The sequence below is a fragment of the Xyrauchen texanus genome, chromosome 15, assembly GCF_025860055.1.
Source record: "Xyrauchen texanus isolate HMW12.3.18 chromosome 15, RBS_HiC_50CHRs, whole genome shotgun sequence".
NCBI classification, from domain to species: Eukaryota; Metazoa; Chordata; class Actinopteri; order Cypriniformes; family Catostomidae; genus Xyrauchen; species Xyrauchen texanus.
Window position 1 is genome coordinate 37,675,560 of NC_068290.1, and position 16,773 is coordinate 37,692,332.

Sequence of the window (16,773 nt, forward strand, 5' to 3'; positions counted from 1 at the left end):
TGCTTTGGTCAGCATGGAGAGACACTTATGGTTGAACCTTTCGGGCATCAGAGATAAGGACAAAGTATTCTTTCTTGATGCCCCGGTTTCACCTTATGGCTTGTATGGTGACTCAATGTACACAGTCATCACCAGGTTTCAGGAGGCGAAGAGTCAAGAAGAAGCCTTCGGGCAATTCCTTCTTCGCCGAACTCAGGGGTAGGGGCCGCAAGCCACCCCGCCCCAGTCCTTCTAGAAGGGAGGCTCAGAAACAAAAGTGTGGCGAATCGCGCTCCCACTCGTAATGACTGGGGACCGGCTCGTTGCCCTCATCAGCCTCCAAAGCAAGAGAAGAGACAAGAAAGAAAAAGCCCTGATGGTCTTGTGCCCAGCCTTGTGGGGGTAGCCCCCTCCTTGGGACGGGGCACGTGAAACATCCACCTGTACCTTCCTGATACCCCCACGAAACCTCTCCATTCCCGCCGCCTCTGGTGTTTCGGGAGTTAGCGGTTTCCAGCAAAATTTTGGGTGTTCCATTGCTTCCTGCCGTAGTCCAGGACACGGAACACTCGACTTCCCCTCAACAGGAAGTGTCAAAATTGATACCCATCTCAGAGAACCTGGCAGCGTGGAAGCTATGTGGGTCCTAAGAACAGTAGAAAAAGGCTACAGAATGAAATTAGTTCTCCGTCCTCCGGTTCCCACTACCGTGAAACTGGAACAAGCATGTCTACTGTGGAAAGAACTGCAAATCTCTTTGTCAAAGGGGCCATAGAAAATTTTCCCCTTCCAGAGAGAGAGTCAGGTTACTACAGCAGATACTTCCTTGCTCCCAAGAAGGATGGGGGATTGCGTCCGATTTTAGACCTTCGAGGACTTACTTTCCAGACAGAAAATACAGATGGGGGAGTGGAAACTCCACCCCGAGGTAGTGAAACAAATCTGGTTAAGATTTTACAAGGCAGAAGTGGACATCTTCGCCTCCCAACAGACAGCGCAAAGTCCCCTCTACTTCTCCCTGAGTCACCCAGTCACCCAGCCCCCCATGGTCTGGACGCGATGGTACATACATGACCCAAAATGCACCCGTATGCATTTTTCTCAGTTTTTTCTGCTACCGGGAGTTCTGGCCAGAATTCGCCAGCAAGGGTCTTGCTTCTAACCATGGCACCGCGTTGGCCGAACAGGGTATGGTTTTCGGAGATAATATCTCTCCTCGACAGCTCGCCTTGGGTGATACCGGACAGGAGGGACCTTCTGTCTCAGGCACAGGGGACGATATTTCATCCCCAGCCTGAGTTGTGGAACCTTCATGTTTGGCCCCTGAAGGGTAACAACTGAGGGAGACTGGGCTTTCACCTGAAGTTATCGAGACCATTCTCAGTGATAGGGCTCCTTCAACTAGGAAAAGTTATGCCAATAAATGGGGGTCTTTGAAAGGTGTTGCACTGCATGTAATGCAGATCCAGATAACTGCCGGATTGCTTCAGTTCTGGACTTCCTGCAGGAGAAATTATCAGCAGGCTCACGCCCCGCCACTCTCAGGGTTTATGTGGCCACTCTGTCGGCTTGCCACGGCTGATTGGCCGGGTACCACTGCGGAAACATTCTTTGCCTGCTCACTTATGTTCGTGAGGCAATGAGACTAAGGCCTCCTGTTAGAACCAGGATCCCTTTATAGGATTTAGCTATAGTCCTTGAGGGTTTGGTTGAAACCCCCTTTGAACCTTTGAACCTCTAGAGTCAGCATTTTACAAGCTTCTGACTCTAAGATGGTTTGCTTATGGCTATTACTACTTTAAGAAGTATTGGGGATTTGCAGGCTCTGTCCATCTTGCCATCCTGCTTAGACTTTGCCCCAAGAATGGCGAAAGCGATATTGCATCCTCATTCTGACTACCTGCTAAGGTTCCTTTCTTGACCGTAAATCCGGTCACTCTTGAGGCCTCCTGTCCTGCACCGTTTACAGCGGCGTATCAGGAGAAATTTCACAGACTGTGTCCAGTCCGTGCCCTTCAGGCTTACGTCCATCGCACTAGCCAGTGGCGTAAGTCAGGCCAACTATTCGTTTGCCATTGGGGCCGTAACAGGGGGGTGACTGCCACCAAACAAACAATGTCACACTGGGTGAGGGATGCTATTGCCCTGGCCTATGAGGCGTGCGGTCAAGCTTTGCCAGTAGGTATCTGGGCTCATTCTATCAGGGGGGTCGCTTCCTCTAAAGCTTTGACTAGAGGTGTCCCTCTGCAGCATTTTTGTAATGTGGCAGGCTGGTCCTCTCTGCATAGATTCATAAGATTTTATAGTTTGGATGTTCATGCTACTCCAGGCTCTTATGTCCTTGAGTCAACATCACAAGCTCATGTCTGAGACCTCTCGCGCTCTTGTGAGCACAACACAACCGTAAGGGGTCCAGACATCCGTAGTGTGGCGGCGTGGGTATTCTCGTTCATTTTTCAGGGAACAGGGGTTACAGTCAAGTAACCCGAGACATTCTATTTTCTGACTTTGTTCAGTTCTATTCAGCTTTGTTCTTTTTGACTTTATTCTGTTTGTTTAATTTATTGTACTAAATTACATTTAACTTTATTCTATCCTATTCAACTATTTAAATCTATTCAAAGTTGTTTTCTATTTTATTTTATCTTAATTTGTTCTGATCTGTTCAACTTTGTTCTTTTTGAACTTCAGCTGTTCTTTTAGCAACTTTTCTACTACATTATATTCAACTATATTCTATTCTATTTGAATATTCAATTCAGTTCTATTCGATATTGTTTTTTCTATTCAATCTGACTTTGTTATTTTATGTTAAACTTTGTTCTATGCAACTTTATTCTGTTCTGTTCGACTATTCAACTACATTCCAGTGTTGTTCTATTTTATTGGACTGTATGATTCTATTCTACTTTATTTTGTTCTATTCAACAATATTGTATTCTATTCAACTTTATTAATTCAACTATGCAATTATACTAAATGTTGTTCTAATCTATCTGACTTTTCTGTTGTAATCAACTGCACTAAATTCCATTCAAATTTGTTCTATACTATTTGACTGTTCAATTCAATTTTATTCAATGTTGTTTTATTCTATTCAATCAGACTGTTTTACTCTATTCAATTTAGTTTTTTTACTTTGTTCTATTCCACAGAGATCTTAAAATCTGTATGCTATCGTTTGAAGAATCAGTCTCAGAATCCCTTGGTCAGTCTTTGTGTCTCTCACCTGTCCCCAGGGTCCAGTATACCAGAGGTTTGTGGATGTACAGGGTCCCCCGTTACAAGCCTTCATATCAGGCGGTTTCTCCCCCACACACTCTCCTCCTTCACTCTTGCCTCCTCTGGTCAGGCACACCACCTCTCTCCGCTGGACTCCGGGACCACATGCTGCAGAGCACTGAGACACAGAGAATAACCATCTTTTAAAGCATTGAATAAAAAATATCTAACAAAAATTTATATTAATTGAACCAAATGATAAAAGATTGAATCTTAGCAGTCAGTGCTCACAGTGTGTGTCCAATCAGAGAAGTACCAGTTAGTGACACAGGGACCCATGTGACAGTCTTCAGTTTGTTGTGGGCGGAGCCTGTCATTGCACTCCCTGTCATTCACAATGCTACCATGGTTACTGACACAGCGTACGCTCCGGGATTTCTTTCCTACTCCACAATCCACTGAACACTGCAAGGAGAAAAATCATATTCAGTAATATATTTACAGTATGTGTAAGTAAACATTCCCACTCTTCTATTACAATAAATCAGTGGACACACACACACACATATACTGAAGGTGTCTTACCGTGCTCCAGTTGGTGCTGATCTCCCAGTGGGAGCAGACACGCGGGTGGCAGGGCTGTGTAGCATTGGGTCGTGTGAGACCAGCACATCGTTGTGGGTGAACCATCGTAGAACGATTCCCAAAACTCTGCCTGCACTGTATCTGACGCTGTTGCACACCCCAGCCACAGGAAACACTACACTCCGACCATACTCCTGTATCCCAGCTACACACACACACACACACACGTGCACGCGCGCACACACATTATTTTTAAGCACTTACTGTATATGAATAATTCAGTAATAATGTGTAATCTTTGGTGTGTAAATTTACAATGCATTCAGAAATTATTCAGACCCCTTCATTTTTATCACATTTTGTTATGTTGCAGTCTTATGCTAAAATGCTTTTTTTCACATCACTCTACACTCCATACCCTATAATGACAAAGCAAAAAAAAGACTTCTGATAACTTTGCAAATGTATTAAAAAGAAAAAAAATGAAATATCACATTGACATAAGTATTCAGACCCTATGCTATGACACTTTAAATTTAGCGCAGGTGGATCACATTCTTCTAAAGCTGAAAAAGACTTAAAAAAAATAATGGAACATAAAACATCACAATTATGATTATCTTTAAAACGAGCCCACACACAATGTAATCGGATGCATAGATCATTAGATAATCTACACAAAGAACAATGTGCACAAAATGTGCCATCTGGCTAAAAATCTGTTAGCTTTCCTGGATCAGATGACTTCATCAGATTTGATGTAGTACGTTGTCCTGTGAAATCAATCTTTATGGTAATATTTATTCTTCATTTTCTTTATCACAATTATATTTACTTATTTTGTCTTTTGATTTTGGTGGAAAATTTTGACCCAGACCTTCATGATTCTCCTATAAACAATTGTTCATTTCTTTTTATAAACTGAGGGATGATTCAAAATTCATTTCTGTGGTTATCGACAGTATGTGACAAATTTTGTCCCTAAAGTTTGACCTAAAATATCTCCTAAATACTTATTCATAATAGCATAAATTCAATATGCATGTCCATATGCACATACACAGTGACTCACAATGGTGGACATGGATGGACGTTGCATGATTCCTCCTCTGGGGTTGGTTTAGTTGCAGAGTCACACCTCCTTTCATGAACTTCCTGTTCTGTGTGTCTGTTCACACACACAATATCTCTATACTGGGAGCCTAAACACACAAACACATACAGTATGTGCACATCAACTAATAATAATAATAAAAAACATATTTTACATAGAAAGAAAATGTTAGTGGTGTTTGCCTGTCCAAAACTTGCAGGCACAATGCTAGGCTATTCTGGGTAGATGTCAGGGCATTGCTATCAGAGATTGTTTAACACTTGCATTAAAATAAATGACAGAAATTGGAACACCCAATATGGTGGGTGTTGAAAAGGAAGTTCAGCCTAACAGGTAAAAGAGCCAATCAGCTTTAACATACAGATATCGGCTGTCTGTCAACTCGAGAACACGCATGTGCATTAGATGAACCAGCCTGACAAATAGTGTTTTTTACCGTGATCTAAGCTAAAGAATCCCAATAAATTATATCATAGTTCTGAGGTTATACTGCTGATTTGAAATGTTGAAATGGGGATCTCTGTCTTCCTCCATTCAAGTAGTTAGGAGCTGTACTTTCATGGCACTTCTATCTATAGAAAATAGCTGTCCTGGAGCGTTCCAAAGTTGGCCGCCGAGTGGGTGGTTGCTAGCCTAGGGCCTTGTTGTGTGCATGCTTACAGGTCCATAGTAATAGTGACGCTTGCTTAGAGTGTACAGACATTGGTTCCAACAATATGCAGCTCTTTAAATTGACCACAAGGGAGTGGCAAAGAGCAAATACACAACACTCAGCATATCAGATTAATCAAAAACAGAGACAAGAAGGCTGCTGGCAACACACTGTTACTCCCTCAAACGCACATACAACGCTACAGAGAAACTCCCTAACAGTTTGGCACATATACAGCCTGTTCCACATCACTCTCCTCTTGGCTTTCGTCAGATGTCAGTGGGCAACGGGTTCATGTTCTCTGACTGATTCCAGCTTTCGTATTAAACATAAACACAGCATTAATTCTCTATGCCACTCTGGATCAGAGGTTAAGCAGAAGTGTGTGGAGTAAACTAGAAATGGGTCACATTAAGTTACTCAAAAAAGTAATTAACTACAAATAAATAATTACTTATCTAAAACAGTAATCAGATTACTGACTTTGATTATTTAATCAAAAAAGTAATCCAAGTACTAGTTACTTTCTAAAACACTTTAAAGTTTTTTTCCCGCTCAACAAATTCAAAATGATGTCTATATTTCCAAACATTTTCCCCTTAAAATGACTCCTTAGGTTGTTACTGCCCTTCAGCTATCACAGAAATGCAAACATTTACATAAATAATTTTTTATCAGTATTCTAAATAAATAATATTATTTTAGAAGTTTTTGTAACCAAAGTAATGTACATTAAAGTCATTACTTTCATTGAAATTAGCGACTGTAATCTTATAACAAGAATTTAAAATGTAACACGTTACACTACTTTTTTTCACAAAATAGTAATTACATTACCTCGTAGTCAGATTACACCCAACACTGGTCATAATGAATGACTTGTTCCCAAGTCGTCCAACAACTTATGTGATATTGGCTATTTTATCTAGATTTTTTGCTGATATAATCCTTTTAGTTTTTATATTTGTTAGTGGTAATGAACATGCTGACAGTATGCTGTCCTTTAGCTTTTATACAGTTTCCACAGTAAAACTCACTTGGTAAATCATCCCCATGTGAACTATGAATGCTAAAACCATACACTTTCAGATTGCCACATCTGGCCAATGAACTGCATCTCACGCTATTTCATGAGCATCACACCGCCAGTGTTTTTAAGACGGCTCATCAAGTTAAACAGTCAAATAGTAGAACTTTTAAAATGGGTGTCGAGACCCCCGCATTCTCTTTCAGTCCGCTGCAATCCATCTAACTGTTTTTGAGCGCAAGATCACATCTTATGTAAATGCTCTCTAAGGTTAGAAACCTGGAACCAACTTCACTGTAGGAACAGATTATGCCAGCATCACAGTCCATTGTCATAGCGTATATGCCTGCAACGGACCATGAGCCAGCACCCATGCCTGCCACGGGCCACGAGCCGGCGCCCATGCCTGCCACGTTCGATAAGCCAGGGCCCATGCCTGCCAAGTTCGACGAGCTAGCGCCCAGCCTGTCATGTTCTACGAGTCTGCGCCCACGACTGCCATGGACCATGAGCCAGTGCTCACGCCTGCATCAAGTCATCGCCCACACCTGTAACGAGCCTGCACAATGTCTGCCACGAGCCAGCGCCCACCCCATGTCAAGAGCCAGCGCCCATGCCTGCCACGAGCCAGCACCTGCCATGTTCCGTGAGCCGCCAGTGTCGACACCTGCCTTGTCCATCTCAGGGCCAGTGCTGCAAGCCTTGGCTGCCACGTCTGCCTCGTCATGCCATGTTGCCACATCTGCCATGTCATGCCATGTTGCCATGCCTGCCATTCCTAACTCATCATGCCATGTTGCCACATCTACCTCGTCATGCCATGTTGCCACATCTATTACGTCATGCCATGTAGCCACGTCTACCTCATCATGTCACGCTTTCCCACCTGCCATACCAAGCGGCCCGCCTTGCCATGTCACCACCTCGGCCCAACCTTGTCAAGTCGGCACGCCTATCCGATCATGCCAAGTTGCCGTGACCCCAGAGCCTGCCACAGCTCCACCCTCAGAGTATGCCACAGCAGTGTTCATGGCAACAGAGGTCGTTCCCCTTTCACTGATTGTGATCATGACTATGGAGGTCATTTCCCTGTCACTGGCAGTGTTCACGGCCATGGAGGTTATTCCCCCATCAATGCCAGTGCTCATGACCACAGAGGTCATTCGCTCATCACTGTCTGTTCTCATGACCATGGAGACTGCCCTGCCACTGCCTGTACTCACAGCCACTAAGACTGTTCCCCTGTCGCAGCCAATCCCTGAGACTTCCACAGCTCCACCATGTCTCAAGAACCCCCCCCCCCCCCAGGACACTATTGAACTATTGTTAGTTTTATTTATATTTGGCGTTGGGAACCACCCCTTGTGGGGTGATATGTCATGTTTAAAAGTGTTTTTGTTCACATTTTGTGTTCAGGTCTTTTATTATCAAAATGTAGTTCCTTGTTCCTGTTTCCTCTTTCTGGTCATGTGATATTTAGTATCCCTCCGTGTTTATCTCGTTCTCATTGGTTTATTGTCTTATCTTATTATCAGTTCTGTTTTATTATTGGTACCTTTTTATTAGTTTTATTGTCATGTTCATTAGTTTAGTCTCACCATTGGTTGTCTATGTCATGTGGTTCCCATGTCCATTGTCAAGTATTGTGTTGGTGTAACGTTGTGCAAATCAAATCTAGTCAAGTTAAAGTTCACAATGATTCTGCTTCTGTGTTCAGGCCTTGCTCTACAACATTACAGTGGCCAACGCATTGCAAGCGTAAGGTCCAATTGAAAAAATATAACGTGCACTCTCGCATTGCCCTGGCTGTACCAAACCTTGGTAAGGCATGCTTATAGCACCGCTTGTGGCAATGCTGAGAATACAACGTATACTTGTGTTGAGTAATGAACAACACATCAACGCGCTAGAATTTGCTTTTATGTAATTGTAGTGAATGTTTTTGGCCTTAGAAAGGCATCCAATCTGGGTCAGGTAAACCAATTAAAACTAGTCTAATTATACAGAGCTACTTTAAAATAGATTAGTTGACTAGCCCTGTAGGCCACCTACTGTAATGAACCCCGCTTCTTCGGTTCGCCCCGCTCCCTCGAGCGCACTCGCTCGTTCCGATTCCTCGAACTCTCATGCCCGTTCTCAATCTCCCCCCTCGGGCTCACATGCCCGCTCCCAATCGCCAGAGTATTGAATACACCTGCACTCGCCTCAATCACCACACTCATTGTATACACCTGCACCCGCCTCTATAAATACCACAGCACATTCGTTTCACTGGTGTTGGTTATTGTTTAGTTACCCCTTCACTTTGCCAGCTCTAGTGTTCCCCTAAGCTCCCTGTTTATTCTACTCGTTAGATTCCCTCGTTGTTCTGATTCTGATTACCCCGCCTCTGACCCCTTCGCTTTCCTCGACCACTCTATTTGTAGATTTGCCCTTTTTGCCCTATCCTGATTCCCCGGCCTCGACCTTACGCTTCCTCGACGATTCTCCCTCTGGATTTTCCCTACTGTACCTTCGCCTGCTCTTTAAATAAAAGCAGTGTTTGTTCACATTGTGACTGTCTCGTCTTGTGTGTGTGTGTGCAGGTTACACCTACTGAGTAGTCGATTATGAAAATCTGTAGTTTTGCACTTTCCTTGTGTTAACCGGTGTAGAAATCTTTGTATTGGCACCGTGAGTAAAACACAATGACATAAACAGCTACAGTGACCACTGACCTTTGCCACAGGTGGCAGTGCATTCAGTGAGTGGCCCTCGACGCCATACAAACAGAGGCTGATTGTCCAGTGGGAGGTCTGTGCGTGGAGGGATCCGAGCATTACGATTGGGTCCTGTGCCCTGTGGGCGGGGCCTCTCTGCTGGCCATCGATCAGATGAGGAGGAAAAGGAGGAGGAGGAGGAAGAGAAAGGGAATGAAAATGGAGGTGAGGAATCAGAAGATGACACAGGAGGAGGAATGATAGGGTTTTCAACAGCAACTGAGTGAGCACCTGAAACAGAGAGAAACCCAATGAGTCAATAAAGTTCTGTTCCAAAACCTAGTGAGCTGTAACTTCATAACTTCCCATTCTTCCCATTTATACTATTTAATAGTTTTGTTGACTTTACTAATATTCTAAAATGTGGAAAATATTAATAATAAAGAATGAGTGGGTGTGCCCAGACTTTTGACTGGTAGTGTAGGTGTTTGGAACAGAGCTTATTATCTTATTTATGTGTTTTGCATCATCACACACACACACTCTCTCACTCTGACCCCATTCTTGAAAAACCTCTGTTTATCATCATCCTCTGTTACCCACTACACACACACGCACACACAATCAGGGGCCAATTTTCCATTATTATGCTTAAAAGGCTGCAGTAATGGCCAATAAGTTTTAAGGGTAATATGCGAAGAGAGCTTGATTGAAGCATATCTAAAGCGCACACACACACACATATACACAATACATTCAAAATGAGAGAGAAATTGAAGAGTGATCATTTGTAACTGAGATGAAAAAAAGGCTGTTTGGGATTAACAACCATGATAATTAACAGGCGTGAATCTGAAATTGTCCTGTACATGGGTCACAACATGCCACTCATTTATTGTTCAAACATATTAAGTTGTTCAAAAATAAATTTCACACAATGCAATTAATTTAATATACTTCCAGTATAAAGAAATGTTTTTAAATTTCAGAGTTCCAAGTCATTTTGATAATTCTTTTGGGGCTTAAAGTAAAAATGTCTAGGTGTATGGCAAGCCGAATTAACATTCAATCATGTGAAGGATATGAATAATAGATATCAACTATTCAATTTTCACTAGAAAAAAGTTAATTCTTGATATCAGAAATTAAATTACTACTAGCATTAGGTTTGCACTAGTAAAAACATTAATTGTTGATCATCACTTGCAGAAATCCCAGTAAAAAAAAAAATAGAAAATAGAATTCCAACTAGTTAAAAAACATAACTCTTGAGATTTGTAATTGCATTTTCACTAGTCGAATTTCACAATGATCAGTCATACTATCACAAGCCGTTTTGACATTTAAGCATGTGTAGGATATTAACGATAGATATCAACAATAACATTTTTACTAGTTAAAATCTTAATTCTCGAAATACAAATTCTTGATACAGTTTCAAAAGTGAAATTTCAACTAGTAATACATTTAATTTGTGACATCTGTAACTGCATTTTCACTATTAGAATTTCACAATGGTCACAATTACAGATGTCTCTAATTAATTTCTTATATGTTTAAATTCCAGTTTCACATATCAGCAGTGAGTGCACTTCTTACTAGTAAAATTATAATTTTTGATATCAATAATTACATTGTGACTAGTGCAAATATCCATTCCTTGTAAAATGCTAATTTATGAAATCTATAATTTGGTTTTCACTAATGGCCATGTTAATTTCAGATATCTGTAATGTGATTGTAATTAGCAAAAAAACCTTTTAAGATATATTTAATTACTATCCAATTTGTTGATATCTGCAATCCATTTAAAGATATCTGAAATACCAAATCTACTGTAACATGTTGAAATACATTTACAGATATCAAAAATTTGCATTTTCAATACTTGTAATTTAGCTGATACCAGGAATGGACATTTAGCAAATTAGATCATTTTTATAACTATTGTGCAATTGTAACCTCCGACTTTTTGTAGTATGTAACTCTTGCTAAGCTTCATGTGGAAACACATTGCACAGTGTAACCTTTTGCCCTGTTGCCTTGGCAGATAACAATATTAAACACTGTAAAAAGACTTTGAAATGTGTTTCTTTTTGTTTTTATTTGTACTATTTCAGGAAACTCACACTGCATTCATCCTCTTGGGTATTCGTCAAAAATGAGTTTCTCACTCTTTGATCACATAATACTCTTATTTTCTTAAATTTTTCATAACCTGAGAGAGTTTGACAGCCCTAATGTTTACTGACAGCAATTGGTAACTCACAATGTACACGCTTCATGCCATACGCATGTAAATTACATGACAGAAAACTAGTTGTCAAGTGTAGTTCCAAAATACAAATCACCTGAATCCAGAAAACAAAAAGGAGTCATTTGTAAATTATATTCACCCTTTGCTATATTGAAAGCACTACAACCACATATATGATGTTTTACCTTGTGGATTTCATAGTTTAGTTTATGAACAATCATTTCAAATCAGAAGCTGGCAATACGCTCCAAAAAAGGGGCACTTTAAGACTAATAATTTGACGAGTTGAAATAACAAGGCGATGTGAAACAGGAGATGTTAAACAGGTGAGGCACTTGTGTCATTGTACTGTATACTGTATAAAGAGCCTCCAAAAACAGCCTAGTCCTTCAAGAGCAAGGATCATTCAAGACTTGACTTCAGCAAATAATCCAGCACTTTGAGAACAATGTTCCCCAAAGACAAATTGGAAGGATTTTGTCCATTTCACCCTCTACAGTGCACAATGTAGTTAAAAGATTCAAGGAATCTGGTCAAATCTCAGTGCTTAAAGGGGAAGACGAAAACTTCTGAATGCGCATGATCTCTGATCCCTCAGACGTCACGGTCTAAAAAAACATCATTCATCTGTAATGGATATCATGAACATGGCCTTGGTATAACTTTAGTATATTTAGTATAAATGAGGAATTTTCAAACCAAACAAATGTAAAATATGGAGTGCCACAGGGATCAGTTTATGCTGTATATGCTTCCGTTGGGAGATATGATCAGGAATCGTGGAAAAGTTTTCACTGTTATGCCGAAGATACCCAACTTTATATTTCTTCAAAACCTGATGAGATTTCATAATTCTCCAAATTATCAGAGTGTATTAATAAAATAAAAGATTGGATGGCCAGAATTTTCCTTCTACTCAATTCTGACAAAACAGAGGTACTAATTATTGGACCACCATCTGATTTAAAATTAGTGCATTAGAAATTTTTTATTTTTTTTTTAATTCATAGGTTAAAACATATAATGTGTAGCTGTAGAGCTTTCAATATAGCAAAGTTTGATTATAATTTACAAATCAATCACTCACTCATCCAACTTTTTCAGAATTGGGGTTGTATAATGTTGTCACACTTGTTTTTAACAGAACTGTATTCTAAAACAGGACTGACAGCCATTCTGCTGATATGTGAATGTAGCCAGAGACAGAGAGAGACAGAAAGATGATGTGTGAGGGGAAGAATGTAGAATAACTCACTGATTTCTCTGAGTGCCGCCCGCTCCTTCTCCCTCTCTCTCTGGATCGCTCTCACTCCGTCTCTCTTTTTCTCCACTGGGATGTAATATTCATAGTCTATGCCTGGATTCTGCCTGTGGAAAATAATCTACAACGAGAAAGAGAGAGTGAAAACAGGTTAATAAACCCGACCACATGGTAAAGTTGCACTCCATGACACATTCCATTTATTATTAGCCATATATCAGTGAGTCACAGCACTTAAACTTAAAGAACAATTGTGTACATGCAATTTTCATGGTTTAATACTGAACAGCTGTTAGTCTTATATTAAAGTGCCATATTTGATACTAGCATTTCATTTCCACCCATATTCCACCTTTAATATCAGTCAATATTTCTTCCACCAAAAGTATTATAATTTATTTTGACATGGTCATTTTTAATCCTCTCTCGTTCTCTTAAAATTTCACTGGTGAGGCAAAACATTATGACCACAAGGGCTTAATTTTTATAAGATCTCTGAAACAGCAAGGCTTATGGGGTGCTCCTGGTCAGTAGTGGTGAGTACGTACTGACAGTGGTCCGAGGATGTACAAACCACAAACCGGCGACAGGGTGTTTGGTGCCCATGGCTCATCGATGCACAAGGGCAACAAAGGCTATCCCGTCTGGTCCAAACCAACAGAAGGTCTACTGTGTACACAAGTCACAGAAAATTTGAATGATGGTTACGATAGGAATGTGTCACAACACACAGTGCATCGCACCCTACTGCGTATGGGGCTGTGTAGCCGCAGACTGGTCAGAGTGCCCATGATGACCCGTGTCCACCATCGAAAGCACCTACAATGGGCATGCAAACATCATAACTGGACCTTGGAGTGGAAGAAGGTCGCCTGGTCCGACGAGTCCCGTTTTCTTTTACATCACGTGGATGGGAGTGTGATGCTCTGGGCAATGTTCTGCTGGGAAACCCAAATTGGTGTCCACCATTAATGTGGACATCAATTTTACATGTGCCACCTACCTAAACATCGTTGTAGACCAGGTACATCCCTTCATGGCAATTGTATTCCCTGATAGCAGTGGCCTCTTTCAACAGGATAATACAACCTGCCACACTGCACACATTGTTCGGGAATGGTTTGAGGAACATAATGAAGAGTTCAAGGTGTTGCCCTGGCTTCCAAATTCCCCAGATCTCAAACGATTGAGCATCTGTGGGATGTGCTCAAAAATTCCAATCCACAGCGGCTCCACCTCGCAGCTTACAGGACTTGAAGGATCTGCTGCTAATATCTTGGTGCCAGATACCACAGAATATTAGGCAGGTGGTCATAATGTTGGCTCATAATTGTAAATAGGCTGTTTATGCTACTGTACCTTTAAAACATCAATTTGCTAAAGACCTCAATTATGATTGAATAACCACCATGTACTGATGTAGTTCAAACTGTCAAGAAACTCAAGGGAATAATGTTTCTCACGAGAGTTCAAAAGAATCAATCTATAATCTCATTAATAACCATAATATTAAGGGGTCCTGGGTAGCTTAGTGAGTATTGACACTGACTACCACCCCTGGAGTCAAGAGTTTGAATCCAGGGTGTGCTGAGTGACTCCAGCCAGGTCTCCTAAGCAACCAAATTGGCCCAGTTGCTAGGGAGGATACAGTCACATAGGGTAACCTCCTCATGGTTGCTATAATGTGTAGCCACACGCAATACGTCTCTGCGTTAACATGCTCAACAAGCCACATGATAAAATGTGCAGATTGATGGTATCAGACGTGGAGGCAACTGAGATTCATCCTCCGCCACCCGGATTGAGGTGAGTCACTATGCTACCACGAGGACTTAGAGCGCATTGGGAATTCCAAATTGGGGAAAAAGGGGATAAAAACAACAAAGATAACCATACTAATGGCGTAAAAGCAGACTGTTACCTCATTTCTCCGGCAAAACCCCCCTCTGTTTCTCTCGAGAGTTTGTGCTCCATCACAGATATAAGTCAAATCTGTCTACATTTTTCCACATCACTGTAATACATTATATGTGCATGTGTGTGTGATTACATATAGCTGCAGCTGGGTGGTTGTGGGTCCAGGTGCAGTGAGGGACTCTCCTCTCTCATCTCCCTGCTCGTGAGGCCCTGCTTTGGGGCGGCTGTACAAGAAAGTGGTCCCTCCTGCATGATACTCTCCCGGCGGATCGACTGCCCAACGTCCATTCACCACAGACTGACCTGTTCCACTGCGCAGGGCTGCAGAGACATAACAGCAAACACAGCATAACATAAACAAGACCAGATATCATATCAAGATAAACGTACAACTATAGAAGACATGAATAGTCTAGCTCTAATGTAATTTAAAATCCAAATAACTTCCTTGTTCGATGAACACAAAATTTTATATTTTGCAGAATGTTCATCCTGCTATTTTCAATACAGTGTAAACATATAGTGACCTGATACTCGAAATTATGACAGTGTTTACAGCAGCCCATTTTTGCAGCAGCTCTGCCCTCTACTGGGTCAAAAGCATCAAACATGCAAACAAATGACTCTTATAAGATGGCTCTGTTGAATTTACAGCGCGAAACGTCTCGGGATACTTGACTGTAACCCTTGTTCCCTAATAAAAGCGGAACGAGATGCTGAATTCGTGGGGGTATCGGGAGGGTACAGGTGGATGTTTCACGTGACATGTCCCAAGGGGGGCTACCCCCACAAAGCTGGGTGCAAAACCGTCTGGGTTTTTTTTTTTCTTTTTAGAAATAACTGCCCTGAGGTCTTGCTTTGGGGGCTGCTGAGGGCGACGAGGGGGAGCACGATTCGCCACGCTTTGTTTTTGAACCTCCCATCTAGAAGGACCGGGGCGGGGCTGCATGGCCGACAGCCCCTCCCCCTGAGTGTGGCGAGGAAGGAATTGCCGAAGGCTTCCTCGTGACTTTTTGCCTCCTGGAACCTGGTGATAACTATATTCCTAGCATCACCAAATAAGCCAGAAGGTGAAACTGGGGCATCGAGAAGGACATTTTTGTCCTTGTCTCTGATGCCCGATAGGTTAAGCCATAAGTGTCTCTCCGTGCTGACTAAAGCAGACATAGACCGGCCAATGGCACGGTCCGTCTGCTTGGTTGTGCAGGGAGACAGATCCCTGGCTCGACGAAGCTCAGCGAAAGCCTCATCATCGACCGTGGTGCCCGCACAACAGATTAGCCCAGTACGCCTGTAACACTGCCATAGTGTGGAGGGCAGCACCAACCTGACCTGCTGCCTGATAAGCCTTCCCCACAAGCGTGGAGGTGGTCCTGCACAGCTTTGTGGGAAGAGTGGGTTTCTTTAACGATGATGCCGAGCCAGGGAAGAGATTACCCGCAAGTGTCTCCTCTACCAGCGGCATCACCGAATACCCCCGAGCCTCAGCACCCACGATAGTCGAATATGTCAACGTCGAGGGCATGAAGACACGGGAAGTATAAGGATTCCTCCATGAATGAGAACGCTCGTTATGGAGGTCATAGAAGAAAGGAAGAGTCTGATATAGCATTCCCTTCCCTTCCCTTTTTTTATTTATTTTTTATTTATTTTTGGCCACCAGACCGAAATCTGTCTTCTAGTTTGGAGTGTTTGGGGGGTCTCTTGTTCGCGTGGCCAGTTAACTATAGTCTGGCCACAGCCCGAGTAACCACCTTGAGTAATTCCTCAGCCACTTTATTATTGTGCGTAGAATGTACAGAGGTTCAGCGTCCCCCTCATGAACCGAAGAGGCGCCGAGGTGCGTTTCAGGCTTACGAGAAGGATCAGCTGGATCTGGGGAGAGAGAGTGAGCAATAGGGACGGACCTGTCTCTCGCTCCTCAGCCAGATCTATGCGAGAGACCCACGATGAAAGTGTGGGCGCTGGCTCTTGGAAGTAAGCGAGACGAGTGTGAAGCATTTTGACTGTAAATAGATCGCAATGCCTGCACCCACCCTGCCGCAATGCAAGAGCAGCAT

The 16,773-nt window shown here is 42.2% G+C and overlaps 1 protein-coding gene across 2 annotated transcripts in view; it reads right to left on the reverse strand.

Annotated features, from left to right (window-relative positions):
• LOC127655905 (ADAMTS-like protein 4) overlaps window positions 1–16,773 on the reverse strand; it is a 102,629-nt gene that overhangs the window by 12,348 nt on the left and 73,508 nt on the right. For both annotated transcript variants that reach the window (XM_052143959.1, XM_052143958.1), the window contains exons 8-14: window positions 14,847–15,034; window positions 12,791–12,917; window positions 9,297–9,569; window positions 4,859–4,988; window positions 3,787–3,991; window positions 3,493–3,666; window positions 3,209–3,379 (exon numbers count right to left, since the gene is read on the reverse strand). In XM_052143959.1, the coding sequence (XP_051999919.1) occupies window positions 3,209–3,379; window positions 3,493–3,666; window positions 3,787–3,991; window positions 4,859–4,988; window positions 9,297–9,569; window positions 12,791–12,917; window positions 14,847–15,034 (1,268 nt within the window). The remainder of the gene's footprint in view (window positions 1–3,208; window positions 3,380–3,492; window positions 3,667–3,786; window positions 3,992–4,858; window positions 4,989–9,296; window positions 9,570–12,790; window positions 12,918–14,846; window positions 15,035–16,773) is intronic.